This window comes from Stegostoma tigrinum, chromosome 1, assembly GCF_030684315.1.
Source record: "Stegostoma tigrinum isolate sSteTig4 chromosome 1, sSteTig4.hap1, whole genome shotgun sequence".
NCBI classification, from domain to species: Eukaryota; Metazoa; Chordata; class Chondrichthyes; order Orectolobiformes; family Stegostomatidae; genus Stegostoma; species Stegostoma tigrinum.
Genome location: NC_081354.1, coordinates 85,732,785 through 85,750,951, shown reverse-complemented (window position 1 = coordinate 85,750,951; position 18,167 = coordinate 85,732,785). Strand labels below are relative to the sequence as shown.

The 18,167-nt window shown below is 39.2% G+C and overlaps 1 protein-coding gene across 6 annotated transcripts in view; it reads right to left on the bottom strand.

Moving 5' to 3' along the window:
- Positions 1-2,169: 2,169 nt before the first annotated feature.
- Positions 2,170-18,167, bottom strand: part of slit2 (slit homolog 2 (Drosophila)) — a 448,496-nt gene continuing 432,498 nt past the window's right edge. For 5 of the 6 annotated variants that reach the window (XM_048546634.2, XM_048546670.2, XM_048546661.2 and 2 more), the window contains 4 exons: positions 17,449-17,603; positions 16,350-16,638; positions 8,103-8,314; positions 2,170-3,831 (listed from right to left, as the gene is read on the bottom strand). In XM_048546634.2, coding sequence (XP_048402591.1) covers positions 3,590-3,831; positions 8,103-8,314; positions 16,350-16,638; positions 17,449-17,603 — 898 coding nt within the window. In that variant the 3' untranslated portion in view covers positions 2,170-3,589. Of the gene's footprint in view, positions 3,832-7,310; positions 7,400-8,102; positions 8,315-16,349; positions 16,639-17,448; positions 17,604-18,167 lie in introns of all 6 variants that reach the window. The other variant, XM_059646918.1, reaches the window with a different exon arrangement.

Here is an 18,167-nt window from a genome sequence, read left to right as displayed (position 1 = left end):
TTCGATTAGAACTCCGGAAGAAGTGTAACTAAGTGCATCACTTGTCAGTCTTTATATTCAGGATCCTGGAAGTGTCCTGATCCTTGTTAGCAGTCTGACAATGCCAGGTTATAGTCCAGCAGGTTTATTTGAAATAAAACAAGCTTTCGGAGCACAGCCCCTTCATCAGGTGCAGTGAGAGAGGAGAGCACACAGACCTGTTTATGGGCAGAGAGGTCGAGGGCTGAGAGATCAAATGTTCACACAACTGGTGTGAGTAGAATGTCAGATAATAAGTCTCTGCAAGTGACCAAGAGGGTTTAATGGTGAGTAAAATGTTTATAAAGTCAGTGTCAGCGCTGTGCAGTCATGGCAGTCAGTCAGTGTGGCATCTTATAAATTCCTGCTTTCAGAATAAAACCAGCCTAATTCTGGGTTAAAATCTGAGACAGATTCTGAACAAGGCCTCACACTTACAATTCAGCGTCTGACCTGAGATGTCACCTTTCGTATATTCCTACGGCTCTGCCTGATTGCCATGAAAGCACAGCACTGACGCTGACTTTATAAACGCTTTACTCACCATCTAACACTCTTGGTCACCTGCAGAGATGTATTATCTCACATTTCACTCACACCAGTTGGATGATCTTTTGATCTTTCAGCCCTCGATCCCTTTGCCTATAAACGCTGTGTCTGTGTGCTCTCCTCTCTCACTGCACCTGACGAAGGGGCTGTGCTCCAAAAGCTTATCTGCTTTGAAATAAACCTGCTGGACTATAATCTGGTGCCGTGTGACTTCTGACTTTGTCCCACCTCATTCAACACCAGCACCTCCACATCATGACACATGCATTCAGGGATTTGTCTTGCTCTCAAACAGACAGCTTGACAACTGATCATCTGCATAGAATACACGCCATACAATAGATAAGGATTGGTGCATCATGACTGCCAGGGAAACTGTGCACACATCTGCCTGATGCACTGTCAGTATTTGTATGCCTACTGTGAAAAAACGATGGAGCATGCCAAAGCTGCATGGATACAATTGACTATGTGGTGAATTTGATGACAGCCTTCAATTAGGGCAAAGATCAAAGCTTTTTCCTTGTTTTTCTGCTGCCATGGGGATCTTGATTAATTTGTGCCATTTAGTGATGGGAGCATGTGATGCAACATTCAACCGGAAATGGATACATAATTGCTGATGCCACTTGCTGCAGTATGGAATGGTTCTGTGATGTGGTCATTGAGAGCTGCAGTTGCCTTTATAACCACTACCAAGAATGCTATACCTTCATGGTGTTCTGCAGTTGTTGCTGCACAGGTGGCTGAGTGACGTCAAAGTCTCTCTCATGAAGCATTGCTGCTGAGATTAATGCTTTTCTTAAATAGCATTAGGATGTTTAACTGCAAGACTCAAACTGAGAGTCAGTGTGGACTTATTAGGCCAAAAGGCCTGTTTCAACTCTATAGGAATTCTATGATCTTTGTGACACATACATCCTGTGCCCTCCTCTCTTTCACACTCTTCTGTCAATGCTGCGGACCTCTCCCACATTCTCAACAGTAGACCACACAGCACACAGGTTAAGACTTGTGCCTCCTAAAATGTTGCTCCCCAAGCCTACATCCAGAAAGCTCCATGAGCCAATAAGATTAAATATGAGGTCTATAATTCCAGGAGCAACCTGCAAAATCTAGCTGAAGCTTATGTGACTGGAACAAAGATCCCTCTAAACAAAACTGGGGCAGATTATTATGCTATTGTTGGTCCCAAAAGTTCCTGTGTGGGCTGTATTCGTTGTTCAACAGTTCAAATTGTTGTTATGGGGCTGAAGACTGGTGTAGTACCTTCAAATAATACAATGCGGGCTCCAGTTTCAGGTAGCCATCTAGTGTAATTAAAATTTGCGCAGTCTGAAACGATGATTACAGACTCAGATGTTAGTGTGTTATATGTTTTTTTCTTCAAGTTGTTAAAAGCAAGGATGGAATGAGGCTAAACATAGGTTTATCCTTTACTTTCTACCAACAAACAAGGTATTATATAACCAGTCAATAAAAGCAAGAGTAAATCTAAGTGAAGTTATTATCTTATTTAATTTACAAACATCAGTAGCATCACTGATATCAGTCAACATGTACAGCTAACTAGATGCAGAAAAAAAACAAAGGAAACCAAACTGTATTTACATAGGCATTCCCAATCTTTAATTTGTAAAGAGCACAGCCCAGCTACTTAAATTTAATCAACTCTAAATCTGTGGTTTAGCAGCAACAAGTTACTGTAGGAGAACAAACGTCTGACATGTAATTTCAATAGTCAGGAAAAGGAGACATGTCTGAATTTACAGTCAGTCAGGAAACTGAGGAACTCCAAACAATATCCTGATATGTAAAAACTTGTTCATCTGCCAGAAAACAGCACGTTTTAATTTACCTTTACTAAATTTCAGAGGAGAGGGATCAAGGGGAGGAGATTGAAAAAAAAATCACTTCTATAACAAAAAAAATCTAGTTTGTCAAGGTAGGTTCAAATTCAGCAGAATTCACAAAATATACACTGGCTTGTTACATCTGACACCATTAGGCTGAGGTTATTTCCCAGGCTTTGTAAACCAAAGCAATGTCATTGGTCAAAAGTACAGGAGACACAACTGATCAAAAAGATAACAAGACAATTCACCCCGAGAGGACATGCTAGATTGTTAGTTAGTCTATCTCCCCACAAAAAATAAAAATAAAAAAACTGCAATCTTTTTTTAATGTTTTTAACATACAAAAATATGAGGATGAAATATAAATTAATATATATTAAAGATTCAAAAATGGAGTGAAAGAGAAGATCTAGCAAAGTTAGGTACAAGTTTTTTGATACAATAAATACTTCGTAATGATATCTTGAATACTGCGTAAAACTCATTTCAAAAGAAAACCACAAAACTTTATCCAACTAAGTAATCCATACATCAATTCTCTATTGGTTGTATAGTCCCCATTTATAATTATATTACAAAGAATTAATACTGGAAACAAAGCTTGCTAAAACACTTTGTAAGCTCAAATATGCTAATGTACACATTATACTGGGGAAAAAAAAATAACTGTCCACATATTCAAGATGTGAAATGACAGCAGAAGTTCTGGTTTCTTCATCAGTACACATTCTTGATTCATGCTCTTACAGCACAGTCACATCTGTGTCTCTGTATCAAAGATGAACTGATATGACTCGCAGTTTGTCGTTTTCTTTAAATGGACATCACTCACTTTCAGTGGCATACTCCTCCTTTGGACTTCTCGTTTACTGTCCACTGGATGCCAAAATATTGAAAAGTTCTTTTGGCCAAGTCAGGAAATGTCAAAATCCAGTCCAAAATGGTTTGGCTTCTGACAAACATTTTATACGTGTTGCAATAACTTTCAGTCAAAAAGACTTGAAATATTTTTGTAAATGAAGAAAATAGTCATTTTCTGATAATAAAAATACGTCTGTTCTGTATTTTACAATATAATTCAAATATCTCCACCACGGAAGCAAAAATACGTCCCACACAGTCACCAGGTGCACATTGTTTTGAAGAAGGGCAAGCGTTTGAAGTTTCTACAAAGAACATTGCAAGCAGCCGCATTTCACGACTTTTTCCACCTCCTCCACAAATGAAGAGCCGTCAGTGCATTCAAAACTGTATTTCCGTCGCTTGCTCCTCAGAGGACCACAGCACTGTCCGTTGTCACATCCGCCTCTACACTCTAACCGTGAGACCTTTTTGGTTGTTTGGCAAGCGGCATAGCCTTGCTGCTTCTGGTAGTAATCTCGGATTCGTTCCCCTCTACAGGAAATTTCTGTAAGTGAGAATAAAAGAATCATTACTTTTGGTTTGCTTCCAGTAAACGACACCATCCTCATAGGATGTTTAGCTTCTTGGGCAGTGCATTTGGAATTAAAAACTAGTGACCATGATTGTTGTAAAAGATTGTTGTACAAGATTGTTGTAAAAATCCATCAGGTTCACTGATGTCTTTTAAGGAAAGAAACCTGCCTCCTTACCTAGAGTGCCAGTTTTGGTGATGAGGGAACCAAAAAAGGTGGAGAAACCTACTTGATCAATCTACTTGGCAACATATGTATCGGCCCATGATAGTATTGGTTGGAGTGACCTGTGTACAATCCATGAGAAGATGGAGTCTCCTCTTCACACTGAGGATACTATCCATCCTCAGATCGGTTCAAAATTGATTTAAACAGACAAATTAGGTCTCTGTGATGGACTGTGGGCCACCAGGTGCAAAGAGTTGCACTAAATCACAATTTGTAATCTTATTCTCCAGCATATCGTTCACACTCAAAGAAACAAAAAAACCTACAGCACAAGAACAGGCCCTTCGGCCCTCCAAGCCTGCGCCGATCAAGATCCTCTGTCTAACCTGTCATCCATTTTCTAAGGGTCTGTGTCCATTTGCTCCCTGCCCATCCATGTACCTGTCCAAATATATCTTAAAAGATGCTAATGTGTCAGCGTCTACCACCTCTGCTGGCAACGCGTTCCAGGCGCCCACCACCCTCTGTGTAAAGAACTTTCCATGCATATCTCCCTTAAACTTTCCTCCTCTCATTTTGAACTCATGACCCCTAGTAATTGAGTCCTCCAATCTAGGAAAAAGCTTCTTGCTATCCACCCTGTCTATACCCCTCATGATTTTGTAGACCTCAATCAGGTCCCCCCTCAATCTCCGTCTTTCTAATGAAAATAATCCTAATCTACTCAACTTCCCTTCATAGCTAGCACCTTCCATACCAGGCAACATTCTGGTGAACCTCCTCTGCACCCTCTCCAAAGCATCCACATCCTTTTGGTAATGTGGCGACCAGAACTGTACACAGTACTCCAAATGTGACCAAACCAAAGTCCTATACAACTGCAACATGACCTGCCAACTCTTGTACTCAATACCCCGCCCAATGAAGGAAAGCATGCCATATGCCTTCTTGACCACCCCATTGACCTGCGTTGTCACCTTCAGGGAACAATGGACCTGAACACCCAGATCTCGCTGTTCGTCAATTTTCCCGAGGACTTTTCCATTTATTGTATAGCTCGCCCTTGAATTTGATCTTCCAAAATGCATCACCTCGCATTTGGCGAGATTGAACGCCATCTGCCATTTATCTGCCCAACTCTCCAGTCTATCTATATTCTGCTGTAATTTCTGACAGTCCCCTTCACTATCAGCTACTCCACCAATCTTAGTGTCATCTGCAAACTTGCTGATCAGACCACCTATACCTTCCTCCAGATCATTTACATATATCACAAACAACAGTGGTCCCAGCACAGATCCCTGTGGAACACCACTGGTTACAGGTCTCCAATTTGAGAAACTCCCTTCTACTACTACCCTCTGTCTCCTGTTGCCCAGCCAGTTTTTTATCCATCTAGCTAGCACACCCTGGACCCCATGTGACTTCACTTTCTCCATCAGCCTGCCATGGGGAACCTTATCAAACACCTTAGTGAAGTCCATGCATATGACATCTACAACCTTTCCCTCATCAATCAACTTTATCACGTCCTCAAAGAATTCTATTAAGTTGGTAAGACATGATGTTCCCTGTACAAAACCATGTTGCCTATCACTGTTAAGCCCATTTTCTTCCAAATGGGAATAGATCCTATCCCTCAGTATCTTCTCCGGTAGCTTCCCTACCACTGACATCAGGCTCACCAGTGATAATTACCTGGATTATCCTTGCTGCCCTTTTTAAACAAGGGGGCAACATTAGCAAGTCTCCAGTCCTCTGGGACCTCACCCGTGTCTAAGGACACTGCAAAGATATCTGTAAGGGCCCCGGCTATTTCCTCTCTCGCTTCCCTCAGTAACCTGGGATGGATCCCATCCGGACCTGGGGACTTGTCCACCTTAATGTCTTTTAGGATACCTGACACTTCCTCCTTTCTTATGTCAACTTGACCTAGACTAAGCAAACATCTATCCCTAATCTCAACATCCGTCATGTCCCTCTCCTTGGTGAATACCGATGCAAAGTACTCGTTAAGAATGTCACCCATTTCTCTGACTCAGCACATAACTTTCCTTCTTTGTCCTTAAGTGGGCCAATCCTTTCTATGATGATCAAGCCAAGGGATCAACCCTTGTTCAAAGAGTTAGAAGAGAGTTCCTCAGGGGCAGCGCCAGGCTCGGTGTCAGTCTGGGTGAAAATATAACATAGTACCACAGACATGTTAAACAGAAGAAGCAACATACTGTCGAGATAGCTATGAGATCTCACAACACAGGGACCAGATTAATATTCTGTGGCCTTGCCACATCTTGTCATAAATTATACTACATACACAAACAACTAACTGGAGGAGGAAGTTCCTTCAATTTTTCTGTTCTCAACAAAGGGGCAACCCAGGCTATCAGTGCAAAAGACAAAGCATTTGCAACCATCCTTAACGAGAAGTGCGGAGTGGATGATCAGTCTTATTGACATTCCCAGCAGGTTCAGGGTTTCTGTAGGTTCAGGATGCTTTCTATTTATGGCCAGGTTTATGTTAGGGAGCACTAATATGCAATCATACTTGAAACAATTCTTTAAAACTACAATTAACCTGTAAACAAAGGTATCTTTACGCTTGTAGAAATATGTCAATCACTGAAAATGAATTTGTACCTATTTTCTCCCACTTATGTGGAAAAGTTTCATAACGTTGATACTTAATTTCTTCATTTGTGAAATAAAACCCAGCAATATTGCTGTCTCTTGAAGAATGGTCTTAATATTTATATTTGCATTTTGGTACATAGCATTGCATTTCTATCAAACATATTTTGCATGTACTAAAACAGCAGTAAATACCATCATAACCAGAGACTGAAAACACAGAGCTTTATGACAAAGAAAATCTGCAATTTCATATTTATGTCAAGAATGATGAGAGCAAGCTCCCTTAGCACTTCAATTTTTCCATAAATTTTTATGGGTACAAAAAAATTGATTTTTGTACCAACCTTATTTATATATTGACTGTGTCTTCAGTCATCTAGTGCAGAAATACGAACCAGCAAGACATGGAAATAAACTGTTATTGACGGCATGCTTTTACACTCAAAACAACAGCAAGAAAATCACACTGCACAAGCTAAAAGAACTGGGAAAAGTTTTGAGTCAGGATCGTGGAGAAGAGTAGATTTTTATTGGATTCAAACAAGTGAAGAAGAAAGAATGAGGTTTTTAGAAAGAATGAGGTTTTTAGAAAGAATAACTAGCAGGAAGAGAGAAAAAGAAATTATTCACCGTTTTCCCCCATTTGTCTCACCTGCAAGGGGTGCTGTGATTGGTCAGTTGAAGCTGAGAGCTCAGAGGTAGAGTTTGTACTAGGGTTAAGTGCGGAATCATTGGATTTGGCTGCTCATTCCAGGAAGATACAGAAATGTTAAAGTGAGATAAACAGCAGTGAGGTTAAAGCTGATAAATTAAACCTATTTAATTGAAGGATTTTGAATTCATTTAATGAAAGCTCATTATACGAAAATGAATTAAACGGAGGCATATGAAAACACAAGCATTAGTAGCTGAAAGTGTAATCTAGGATACAATCATGCCATTGTCAGCATTCAGCACAATTCAGCTAGAGGTATACAGAGAGATCTGTGTTTATTCAAAGAGGGAAGAAAACATACTTCATAGGCATTCTTTCCCACACAGAAAAGAACAGCTACTTTTGAAAGAACCAACAGACTTCAGCTTGTGGGGTGTGGGATACAGTGAATGATGAGAAAAATTTATGTCATAGGCTTGTCATCATTTTTGAAGACGTATATAATTCTGTATTGATGTTCCACAAATTGTTTCATTATGTATAACATACAATGTAGGCATTTTTCCAGACAGAGGGAAGAAATAAGGCTCAAAAGTACAAAAGCAAAAAAAAAATTAATTTCTGCACTGGTTTCCTTCGCAATCTTAGCAGCACAGACATAAAACAAGCAAATGATGCACTCCAAAATTAACTGTGGATTAAACTCACTACATTTCAGAAAATAAACTATGATGAATAAAAATTATTAAAGCCATATTCAAAAGCTTACTGAAAATGAACTGCTCATACCTTTGTCACAGTTCTCTCCAGTGTATCCACTATTACATTCACAGTAAGGTCTGCTAACAGCTGAAAGCCTACATTTTCCATGTTTACACCTGATGTTTTGACAGGGGTTAAAGAGCTCCTCTTCCTCATCACACAATACACTTTTGAAACCCTTCTGGCACTTACAACTGTATGAGAAGGCATTGATGGGCACACAAATACCATGTACACACCTGAAAAAAGATTAAAATAAAATTAAATATTTAACAAATGAAATCAGTGTTTTTATCTTACAGTTGCTATTATATTTTCTCTCTTTCTGCCAATTCTTCAGATTGCAACTTTCTGTTACTCAAAGAGTAGACAAGAAACATCAACTGACCTGATAGAAAGTCTCGCTTCCATACAATGGGCCATTCTGCGGTGGATTACGAAGTGACATAACTGAAGCAGATAAATTTGACTAACTGGCATTTGTATGAGTTGAACTGAAGATCCTCACGGTGGGAATCAACAAACTCAGGCCATTGTTTTTCTTCTCAGCTACATTTCCTTTCACCTGATCACCTGTGTGGAATGGTCTAGAGTGGGGGTAATGTGCTGGGACACAGCCGTATCACATAAATCCTTACCACAATCCTGCGATACTAAGTTCTCAATGCTGCTTAGGCTATTTTTTGAAAGTCCTGTTTTATTACTGTCATTATTCAATTTGAATTATGCATAGAGCAATTTTACAAAATAACGAAGTACATTGTAACAGAAAATTAAACCTCCAGGTGAGATACTTTTCCACATAAATCAGAAGCTGCCTTCTGCATACATGTTGGTAGTGACTGATACAACAACAGCAAAGGCCACATTTAATCACAGAATGCTATTGTTGAGTAGAAGTAACAGTAAGGATATTTTACCCAATATTTGTAAAATTCTCATTATTAAGTCCTGGATGCTGTAAAATTACACTTCAGCTTTCTATTCATTAACAACAGTTGTTATGAATACATTATAATTATTTTTCAACTGAAAAATGTCATTGTTAACGACATTACATTTAAATAATGAGTGCTTAATTAATAGCACCCACACAAATCTTTCCGGCCAAAATCAACTACATCATTCAAACAGATTTAGCTCCATTTCAGATGAAAGCCTCCAAAATCTAAATATCATAATTGTATTGTTTGTATGGCTACTATTGAGTTCAAACTAAAATGAAATTTTTTTCTGTAATATAACTTGCTTATTTCATACAGATAGCCAATTTAGGATGAAAAGTGCCTATTTATCGTCATTTTTAGATATATAAGTTTTGCAGTAGTTGGGCACAACATATCTTGAGTGAGACACAGCCAGATGTGTGCTTCTGGGGATTTGAACACAGTGGGAATTTGATGCAGAAAGGGAATAAAAGGCTTACAAAAATTGATATTGTTTGATATTAAGCATCTTCCAAAAGGTTTGGTTTAAAGGCCAAGTCATGGCAGAAGAGCTGAAAGCTGTAGAGTGCTCTTCCTGCTCTTTCTGGGAGTGCCCAGGGACAACTTTTTGTGCAAGAAGCTTCTCCAGCTGCAACTTCTGAAAATCCAAGTTTTGGAGCTGGAGATGCAGCTGGCAACACTGTGGAGCATCTGCAAGGTGGGGATTATTGTGGCTAGCATGGACAGAAATGTGGTCACACTGCAGGCCAGGACTTCACCAGCAGGAAGGGAATGGGTAACTACCAGGCAAAGCAAGAGGACAAGGCAGGTCATTAGGAGTAGCCTGTGGCTATTCCCCTGCAAGACAGATATACCCTTTTCAATGCTGTTAAAGGGAATGGGCTCTCAGGGAAAACATCAATAACCTAATTGCTTGAGCACGGCTGGCTCTTCTCCAAGGGGTAAGAGTAAAAATGTGGGAATGCAATAGTTAAAGCAGACTCAATTGCAAGGAATAGACAGGTAGTTCTGTGGCTGCAAACACAACATCTTGATGGTATCCTGCATCCCCGATGCTAAGGTTAATATTGTCTTGGAGCAACCACAAGACACTCTAGAGCTAATGGGTATGATACACATCAGTACAAACAACTTTGGTAAAAGCAAGGGAAATGGTCCTAAAAGTAGAATATTAAGGACTTAGGAAGTAAGTTGAAAAGTAAAACCTCAAAGGTAGAGTTTCAGGATTACTACCAGTGCCACATGCTAGCCAGGGTAGAAATAGCAGGATTATCAGAAGACAATATGGCTAGACAGATGGTGGAAGGGTTTCAGATTTCTGGAGCATTGGGACTGGCTCTGGGGGAGGTGGCATCAATATAAACCAGATGGCTACATCTGGGAAAGACTGCGATCTACGTCATAGGGCTAGTGTTTGCTAGCCTGGCTAGGGAGGCTGAAACTGAAATGGCAGGGAAATGGGAAGCTATGTCTGGAATTATGAAAGGGGGAATCAAGGTCCAAAGCAAAAAGTAGGAAGCAGAATTAGAGGAGCAATAGGCAGAGAAATCAAGGGCCAGGATCAAACAGGTCCACAGTGAAAAATAATGGGAATGGGATGAGTAATGTTAAAAAGGCAAGCCTTAAGGCTTTATGCTTAATGCACTGAGCATTCACAATAAAACTGATGAATTAATTGTGCAAATAGATGAAAATAAGTAGCATATAATTGAGATTAGAGAAAGATATGACCGCAGAGTTACCAGGGATGAGAAATGAATATCCAGGACTGTCCAGAATTTAGGAAGGATAGACAAAATATATTAGTGGTGGCTGTACATAGACCCACAAACTATAGGGGTGATTTTGGGAATAGCATTAAATGGGAAACTAGAGATGCATGCAATAAAGGACCATCTATGACTTTGGGTGATTTTAATGTGCACGTAGATTGGGCAAATCAAATTAGTAACAATACTATGCCAAAGGAATCCTTGGAGTGTAAATGGAATGGTTTTCTAGTCAATACGTTGAGGAAACAAATGGAGAAAAGGCCATCCTAGATTGTGTATTGTGTACTGAGATACGAAAAATTGGCAATCTAGCGTTGCCAGGCCCCTTGAAGATGAGCAAATACAATATGGTAGAATTCTTCATCAAGATGGAGAGTCATGTCACAGATTTTGTGTCTAGAGTCCTGAATCCGAAAGAGAAAATTACACTGCCATGAAGGTATGAGTTTGCTATGACAGATTGGGGGATGTTAATTAAAGGGGTAAGTTCAAAAATCACACAACGCCAAGTTATTGTTCAACAGGTTTATTTGAAGGTGCAAGCTTTCGGAGACTCCCACCTTTTTCAGGTTTTAGTGAGACCCGAAGAAAGAACAAGACTCCGAAAGCTTGTGTCTTCAAATAAACCTATTGGACTATAACCTGGTGTCGTGTGATTTTTGACCTTGTCCACCCCAGGCCAACACTGGCACACACCTCATAATTTAAAGGGATACAGTGGAAAGGCAATGTCAAACATTCAAAGAGCACAAGGGTGGACTACAATAATTGATCATTCCTGTCTGGCATGGAAAGGGAAAGGAAACCTGGCCAAATGATGGCTTTCAAGAACAGTTAGGGATAGCATTGGATCCAAGGAAAAGGTATAAAATTGGTCAGCACAAACAAGAGACCTGAGGAGTTGGAACAGTATGGAATTCAGCAAAGGGGGCACATGAATTCATCAAGGTAAAGAAAAATAGAACATAACAATTGGGTTGTGTGGAAAATAAAAACTGACTGCAAAAGTTTATCTAGGTATGTGAAGAAAAAAAATGGCGAAGCCAAATAGATGTCCCATACAGTCAGAAATAGGAGAATTTATAATGATGTAAGTATAATTTAATAACGAATGAAGAAATGGCTGACCAACTAAATATACACTTTTATTCTGTGTAGGAGAAAAATATCAGGAGGATGCAAATAACATGCAAGAAATGTAAAGGACTGCAGGGCTTACTGTGAGGGAGGAACTGAAGGAAATCAGTATTGGTAGGGAAATGATGATGGGAAAATTGACGGGATTAAAGGCAGATAAATCCCAGGGCCTGATAATCTACATCCCACAGAATTTAAGGAAGTAGCCATACAAATAGTGGATCATTGGTGGTCATCTTCCAAGATTCTACAGACTCTGGGACAGTTCCTACAGATTGCAGGGTAGATAATGCACCCCCTGTATTGAAAAAGGAAAGTAGAGAGAAAACCAGGAATGACAGACAAGTCACTCTGAAAATTTCACAGTCCATTATGAAAGATTTAATAGCTGATCACTTGGAAAATGGTAGGAGGATCAGACAGAGCCAGTATGGATTTAGAAAAGAGAATTCATGCTTGACAGATCTAGTGGAATTCTTTCCGGATGTAACTCATAGAGCAGATGTGGTTTATTTGGGCTTTCAGAAGGTTTTTGGCAAAGTCCCACATAAGAGATTAGCGTGTAACTTTTTTTCATTAATTCACAGGATGATGATGTCACTAGCTTGGCCAGTATTTATTGTCCACCCCAAATTACTCAGAGGGCAGTTAAGAGTCAACCACATTGCTGTTGGTCTAAAGTCTCAAGTGGGCCAGTCCAGGTAAAGATGACAGTGTCCTCCCCTGAAGGACGTCAGTGAACCAGATGGGTTTTTCTAACAATCAACAATGGATTCATGGTTATTATTTAGACTCTTAATTCCAGTTATTTCATTGAATTCAATTCAATTCAATGCCATGGTGGGATTTGAACTCGGATACCCAGAACATTACCTGGATCTCTGGATTAACAGTCCAGTGACAATACCACTAGGCCATTGCTTCCACTTATTGTGTAACTTAGTGCATAAAATTACAACATATGGGATTGGGGTAGTACATTAAGATAGATGGAAAACTTATTGGCAGACAGGAAATAAATTGTAGGAGGCAATGACTCTTTTCTAAATAACTGGCAAGTGACTAGTAGGCTGCCACAGGGATCAATGCTGGGACGCCAGCTATTCATAATACATATTGATGATCTAGGTTAGATAATTACAAGTAACAACTCCAAATCTGCAGATGACACAACGCTGGGTGGGATGATGAACTGTAAGCAGGATGCAGAGATAATTCCATGTGATCTGGACAAGATGAGTGAGTGAAAAAGATGCATGTTAGATGCAGTATAAGTTAAATAAATGTGAGGTTATCCATGTTGGAATGTGCAACAAGTTCTGTGTGCCTGTGTACATCAATATCTGAAGGTAAGCATGTGGGTGAAGCGGGCAGTCAAGAAGGCAAGAGGTATATTGTGAGAAGATTTGAGTAGAGGAGCAGAGATGTCTTGCTGCATTTATATAGGGCCTTGGTGAGATCATAAATGGAGCATTGTGTGTAGTTTTGGAAGAATATTCTTGCTACAGACGGAGTCTAGAGAAGGTTAACCAGACTGACTCATGGGATGGTGAGACTGATGTGCGAGGAGAGGTCGAATCACTTTGCATTTTTGCTGGAGTTTAGCAGTATAAGGAAGGTTGCATAGAAATCTAAAAAATTCTAACAGTAGTTGCAGGAAGAAAGTTCCCAGTGGCATGCGACTCAAAAACCAGGGATCACAATCTAAGGGTATAGGGTAAACCTTTCAGGACTGAGTGAAAAGAATATGTTTCACCCAAAGAGTAGCTAGCCTGTAGAATTCAGAACCACAGAAAGCTTTTTGAGGCCAAAATATTGTACGATTTGAAGAAGCTGGACCTAGCACTTCGGGCTAAAGGATCAAAGAAGGAAAAGCAAGAACAGGCTATTGAGTTGAATCAACAACCATGAGCATAATGAGTGGTACAGCAGTCTTGGAAGGTCAGATCGAATGGCCTGCTAAAATAAAAAAGATCCTTCAAGATTGGGTAATGCAACAAAACTTGATCAATATGGCTTTTAGGGAACATGTAATGTAGCATGCATAATTTTACTGAATATGATTTCAATTCAAAATTAAAATATTGTCTACTTTCTACCAGTATTATTGGCACACATGCAACTAGATTAAAACTAAGGCATGACAATTCCAAACTTAATGTTTAAAGTGATTCAAATTCCTCCTGTAAGAGTGTACTAATCTCACAAATCATTTGTTTGGATTACTTGATTATGTATCCAACATGCCTCAAAGGAACAATTAGCATCTGCTATACTTAATGAACACACTGCTGGGAAACACTAGAGAAATGCTTCTGTGAATCTACAGCAAATTACCTTAATAATAAACTTTGTGAAAAGCTATATTTATTGCACATTTCCTGATCATTTGTAAATGCAGTCACTACCATTGCTGCATTCTGAGAATATGATTGACTTTAGACTAATTCACAATAGGTTTGAATATTAGATTTCAGCTTTATGGGGAATTCCACAGCAGCAATCTTGAACTATAATGATGATTAATTGAGCTTATTTAGCTTGGCTTTCCAAGCTCCTTAAAATCTCTGTATTTAACTATGATAAGCTCCTACTTGTTCATTATTACCTAGATAATCCAGTACATATATCATTATTGTTTCTACTTTCAAAGCATCAGAGGATCTTTCTACCTATGCACATTAGTAAGGAATACAAATTATGATTTTTTTGTAAGTAATCCAAGAACCATGTGTAAGTGCAACAAAAGCCTCTACTTAGCCAAAAGACACAACATTGGATTCTTATTTCAAGGGTCCAAGTTCAAATCTCTGTCTCCAACGGTATTTAAAGTCAGCCATCATCAATCTTAAGTTCAGAGACTTAATGAAGCATATGGCAACAGCTTTCTCCAGCTGGGAGTGGAAAGGCCACAGACTGGCAGAGATTCCATTCTCCTGTGTACATTTTGCTGGCAGATCATGCAGTGAGTCTGCCACTTGCAAAGACTGGAACCCCAGTCTTTCCAAGCTAAAAGATGGGAGGATTGTGGTGGGTGTTTGCAAAGAAATAAAACAGTTTATGAATCTAAACTTAAGATATTAGCAGCTATCACAAAATGTCCAGAATATGTTCACGCTGCAGGAAAAAAGAAAGGAAGTGCATGATTGCTTGCACTCCCAAAACCAAATGAAAAATATTTTTAGATTATTTTTGCCACAAGGTAGGTTAAATATTACCTCTAAGTATGAAGTTCTATCAATAAGCATTTGGAAATGTTTAACATATGCAAGATTAACAACTTAAATGCTAAATAAATAATGACACGTAGACAAGTTTAATGAAATGTGAGTTTAAATGTTTCTATTTACTACTATTAGTAGTTAACAAGAACACAAGCAATCTTGCTCATATTATGTTAATCAGTTGGTAATTTACCGAGAGGGATTAAAAGGGATTCACTAAAATGTGAATATGTTAACAACTGTACTGAAAATAGCATATGAATGATCTTAGGAACACTAACATACTTTTCTTTATCATAGTCAAACATCCCAAGAGGTTCACCGGGACATGCTCAAACAAAAAGTGACATTGAGTGAAAGTGAGACATTTTAGGATAGGTTGGTTAAAGAGATGCTATTAAGAAGCAGTCTAAAGGAAAAGGAAGGCATTGAGAAACAGAGAGCTTTAGGGTGCAAATTACAGAGTTTAAAGCTGAACACATCTCAAGGCTTGGTTGTAAATGGTGGTATTTAATAGGTGGATGATCCACAAAAGGCCAGAATTAAAGGGGTGCATCAGAGGGTCATCAGGCTGGAGGAAATTATAGAGATAGGGAGGGGAAAGATCATGGAGGAATCTGAACACTGGATCAAAATTTTAAATGGAAATGTTTGCGGACCTGCACCCAATGTAGGTCAGTGAACACAGCCCACAATGTTTCCTGAGGTGAAATCACTCATGAAATTTGGTCAAGATTCTGTGAAACCCTTTGTAGTTAATATCATTAATGATGCATAAATAGACACAGTAAAATATCCAGTGCATTAAACATCAAAATCATTGAAGGGGAAGGTGAGAAAGTGCCAAAATTAGGCCAGTGCAAACCAAAAGGCATTTTCCAGTTACTTAGATGGCAAGCTGGCATTTGTAAGTTGACACTTCTCTGAACTGGGCTTTCAAAGAGAAAATAAATGTAAGATGAAGCACAGTCCTGTTCTCTTTGCAAATGTTTTAGAATAGTCACTCAAGTACAATAAAAACTGCTGATCTCGGATTGGAGATATACTGGTGGGCTTTTCCTGACCCGGGATCACTTTCTGCTGGAATGCCAAAGTTAGAGAGTATTCCCTTCTCAAGTACTTCCCAATTTTTGAAAGTACAAAGAGCATTTAGCCCATAAAAAGAACTGAACAGTAAGCTGCACAATTACTTACTTATTGCCCTGACATGGATCATTTGTTTGCTGGTCACAAAGGTTTCCTGTCCAACCTCCTTCACATTCACAGGTGAAACTGGACTGGCCAATGGTGTGGCAGGTACCATGCTGGCACATCTTCTTCTGACAGGGTTCACAGCCTGGCAGAATGCCGATCTGCATAGGAACTTTCTTAAAGTCCTGCAGTTCATTGTTAATATATAAATTGCGAATGCAGCCATGGAAACTGGTACCATTCTGACCTGGTCCCTGGCGCAGAGCTGCGAAGTTTGTCTTGGTGGGCATACCTACGAAGAAGCAAAAGTACTGCAATAATCCAGGGCAGTAAACGTAATTTTGAGTCATTAATGAAATCACAAAGTAATAATTGAACAAGTTCCAAGTGAAATGAAAATGTCTTTCATTGTTCATTTATTTATGTGATTAAATACTTCTAACGAAAATCATCCATTCCCACTCTTTTAAGCCACACTTCTTTTATATTTTCTGCTTTACATCCACATCAGCAATATCCTGAATATCTAACTCTCTAGTCAACATGTCAGCAAGTATCCATTATGCTAAAAGCATTTTAAATTGGAAAATCACAGACAGAAGCCTAAATCGCACTACTCAAAGGCACAGTGTGTAGGTGTTCTGGGGCAGAGCCCTCGGGAATATCATCACTTAAGCTGCAAACACATCTATAAGAGAGACAAGTGTAATCACTAAATCAGTGCCCTAGGTAATGCAGTGCTATTTTTTGTGTAATTGTTTCAATAAATGTTACCTCACATGCAAATCTGTTAATCCATCAGCATTTGCCTTGAGCAAAATTATCAAGAAAATTATTGTGCAAAATAGTCTGTTTTATTAATTAAACACATCTCTATAATCATCAATTTACAACATTTTAATAGATGTTTTATTCTAAACATATTTCAGAGTTTAAGCAAACGGTATGAAATATCCTGCTAGCTGATAGGATGTTGCTGATGCATTTTCTTGCCAGATTTTGCTCTTTGGCTGAGACTGTGAAGGATTACAGAAAATAAGAGTCACTGAAAGGATATTCCTCATCATGTAAATGTTGGAAATATACTGGAACTCTACCATACCTCCAACGTAGAGAGGGGAGTCTATGTTGAGTGTGGATTGTCTGGCTAAATTGTTAATTGTTTTAGGATTTCCTCCATCTATCACCAGGCTTAACATTTGATCAGCTGCTACCAACTCCAGACTGTGAAAGTTGCCATCGTTTATTGTTTCCACACTGTAGAAAGAAGAGCAGTGAGTTACCCGGACAATGGATATTTAACATTGCATTTAAATCAGACAGGTTCACTTAAATAGCTGCCTACGAAACAACAGAGCTTTATTAGCATCAAATATATTTTATCCTAAAGATCTTATATATCTTTTTCAGCTTGAATAAGAGATATGAACATTCAGAGAATTTATTCCCTGCATCTATAAGTAAAATCAACCACTATTATGGCTCCATGTCACTACCAACACTGCTGGACTCCACCCTATGGACAGTCTCAGATAATGTCAAATTCCCAAAGATCGGAACATGTAACAATCCTGGCTGCAATCTGCTTGGCCTTTCTGTTAACACAGATCAAATTCAATGCAGTGGCCACTATGAAATTCTGGCTCCATAAAATGCAGGAGCCGGCAGCAAATTTGAATGCCTGCAGCTTCAGAGTCTAGGGCTTCTTCCCAGTAAGGGACGGAAGTTGCACTATCCACCAATGGTTGCACCCATCTCAGGGTATAGCCTTTCCTCGATGGGGGTGGGGGCTAAACTTTCCTCTATGAGGGTGGGGGATGT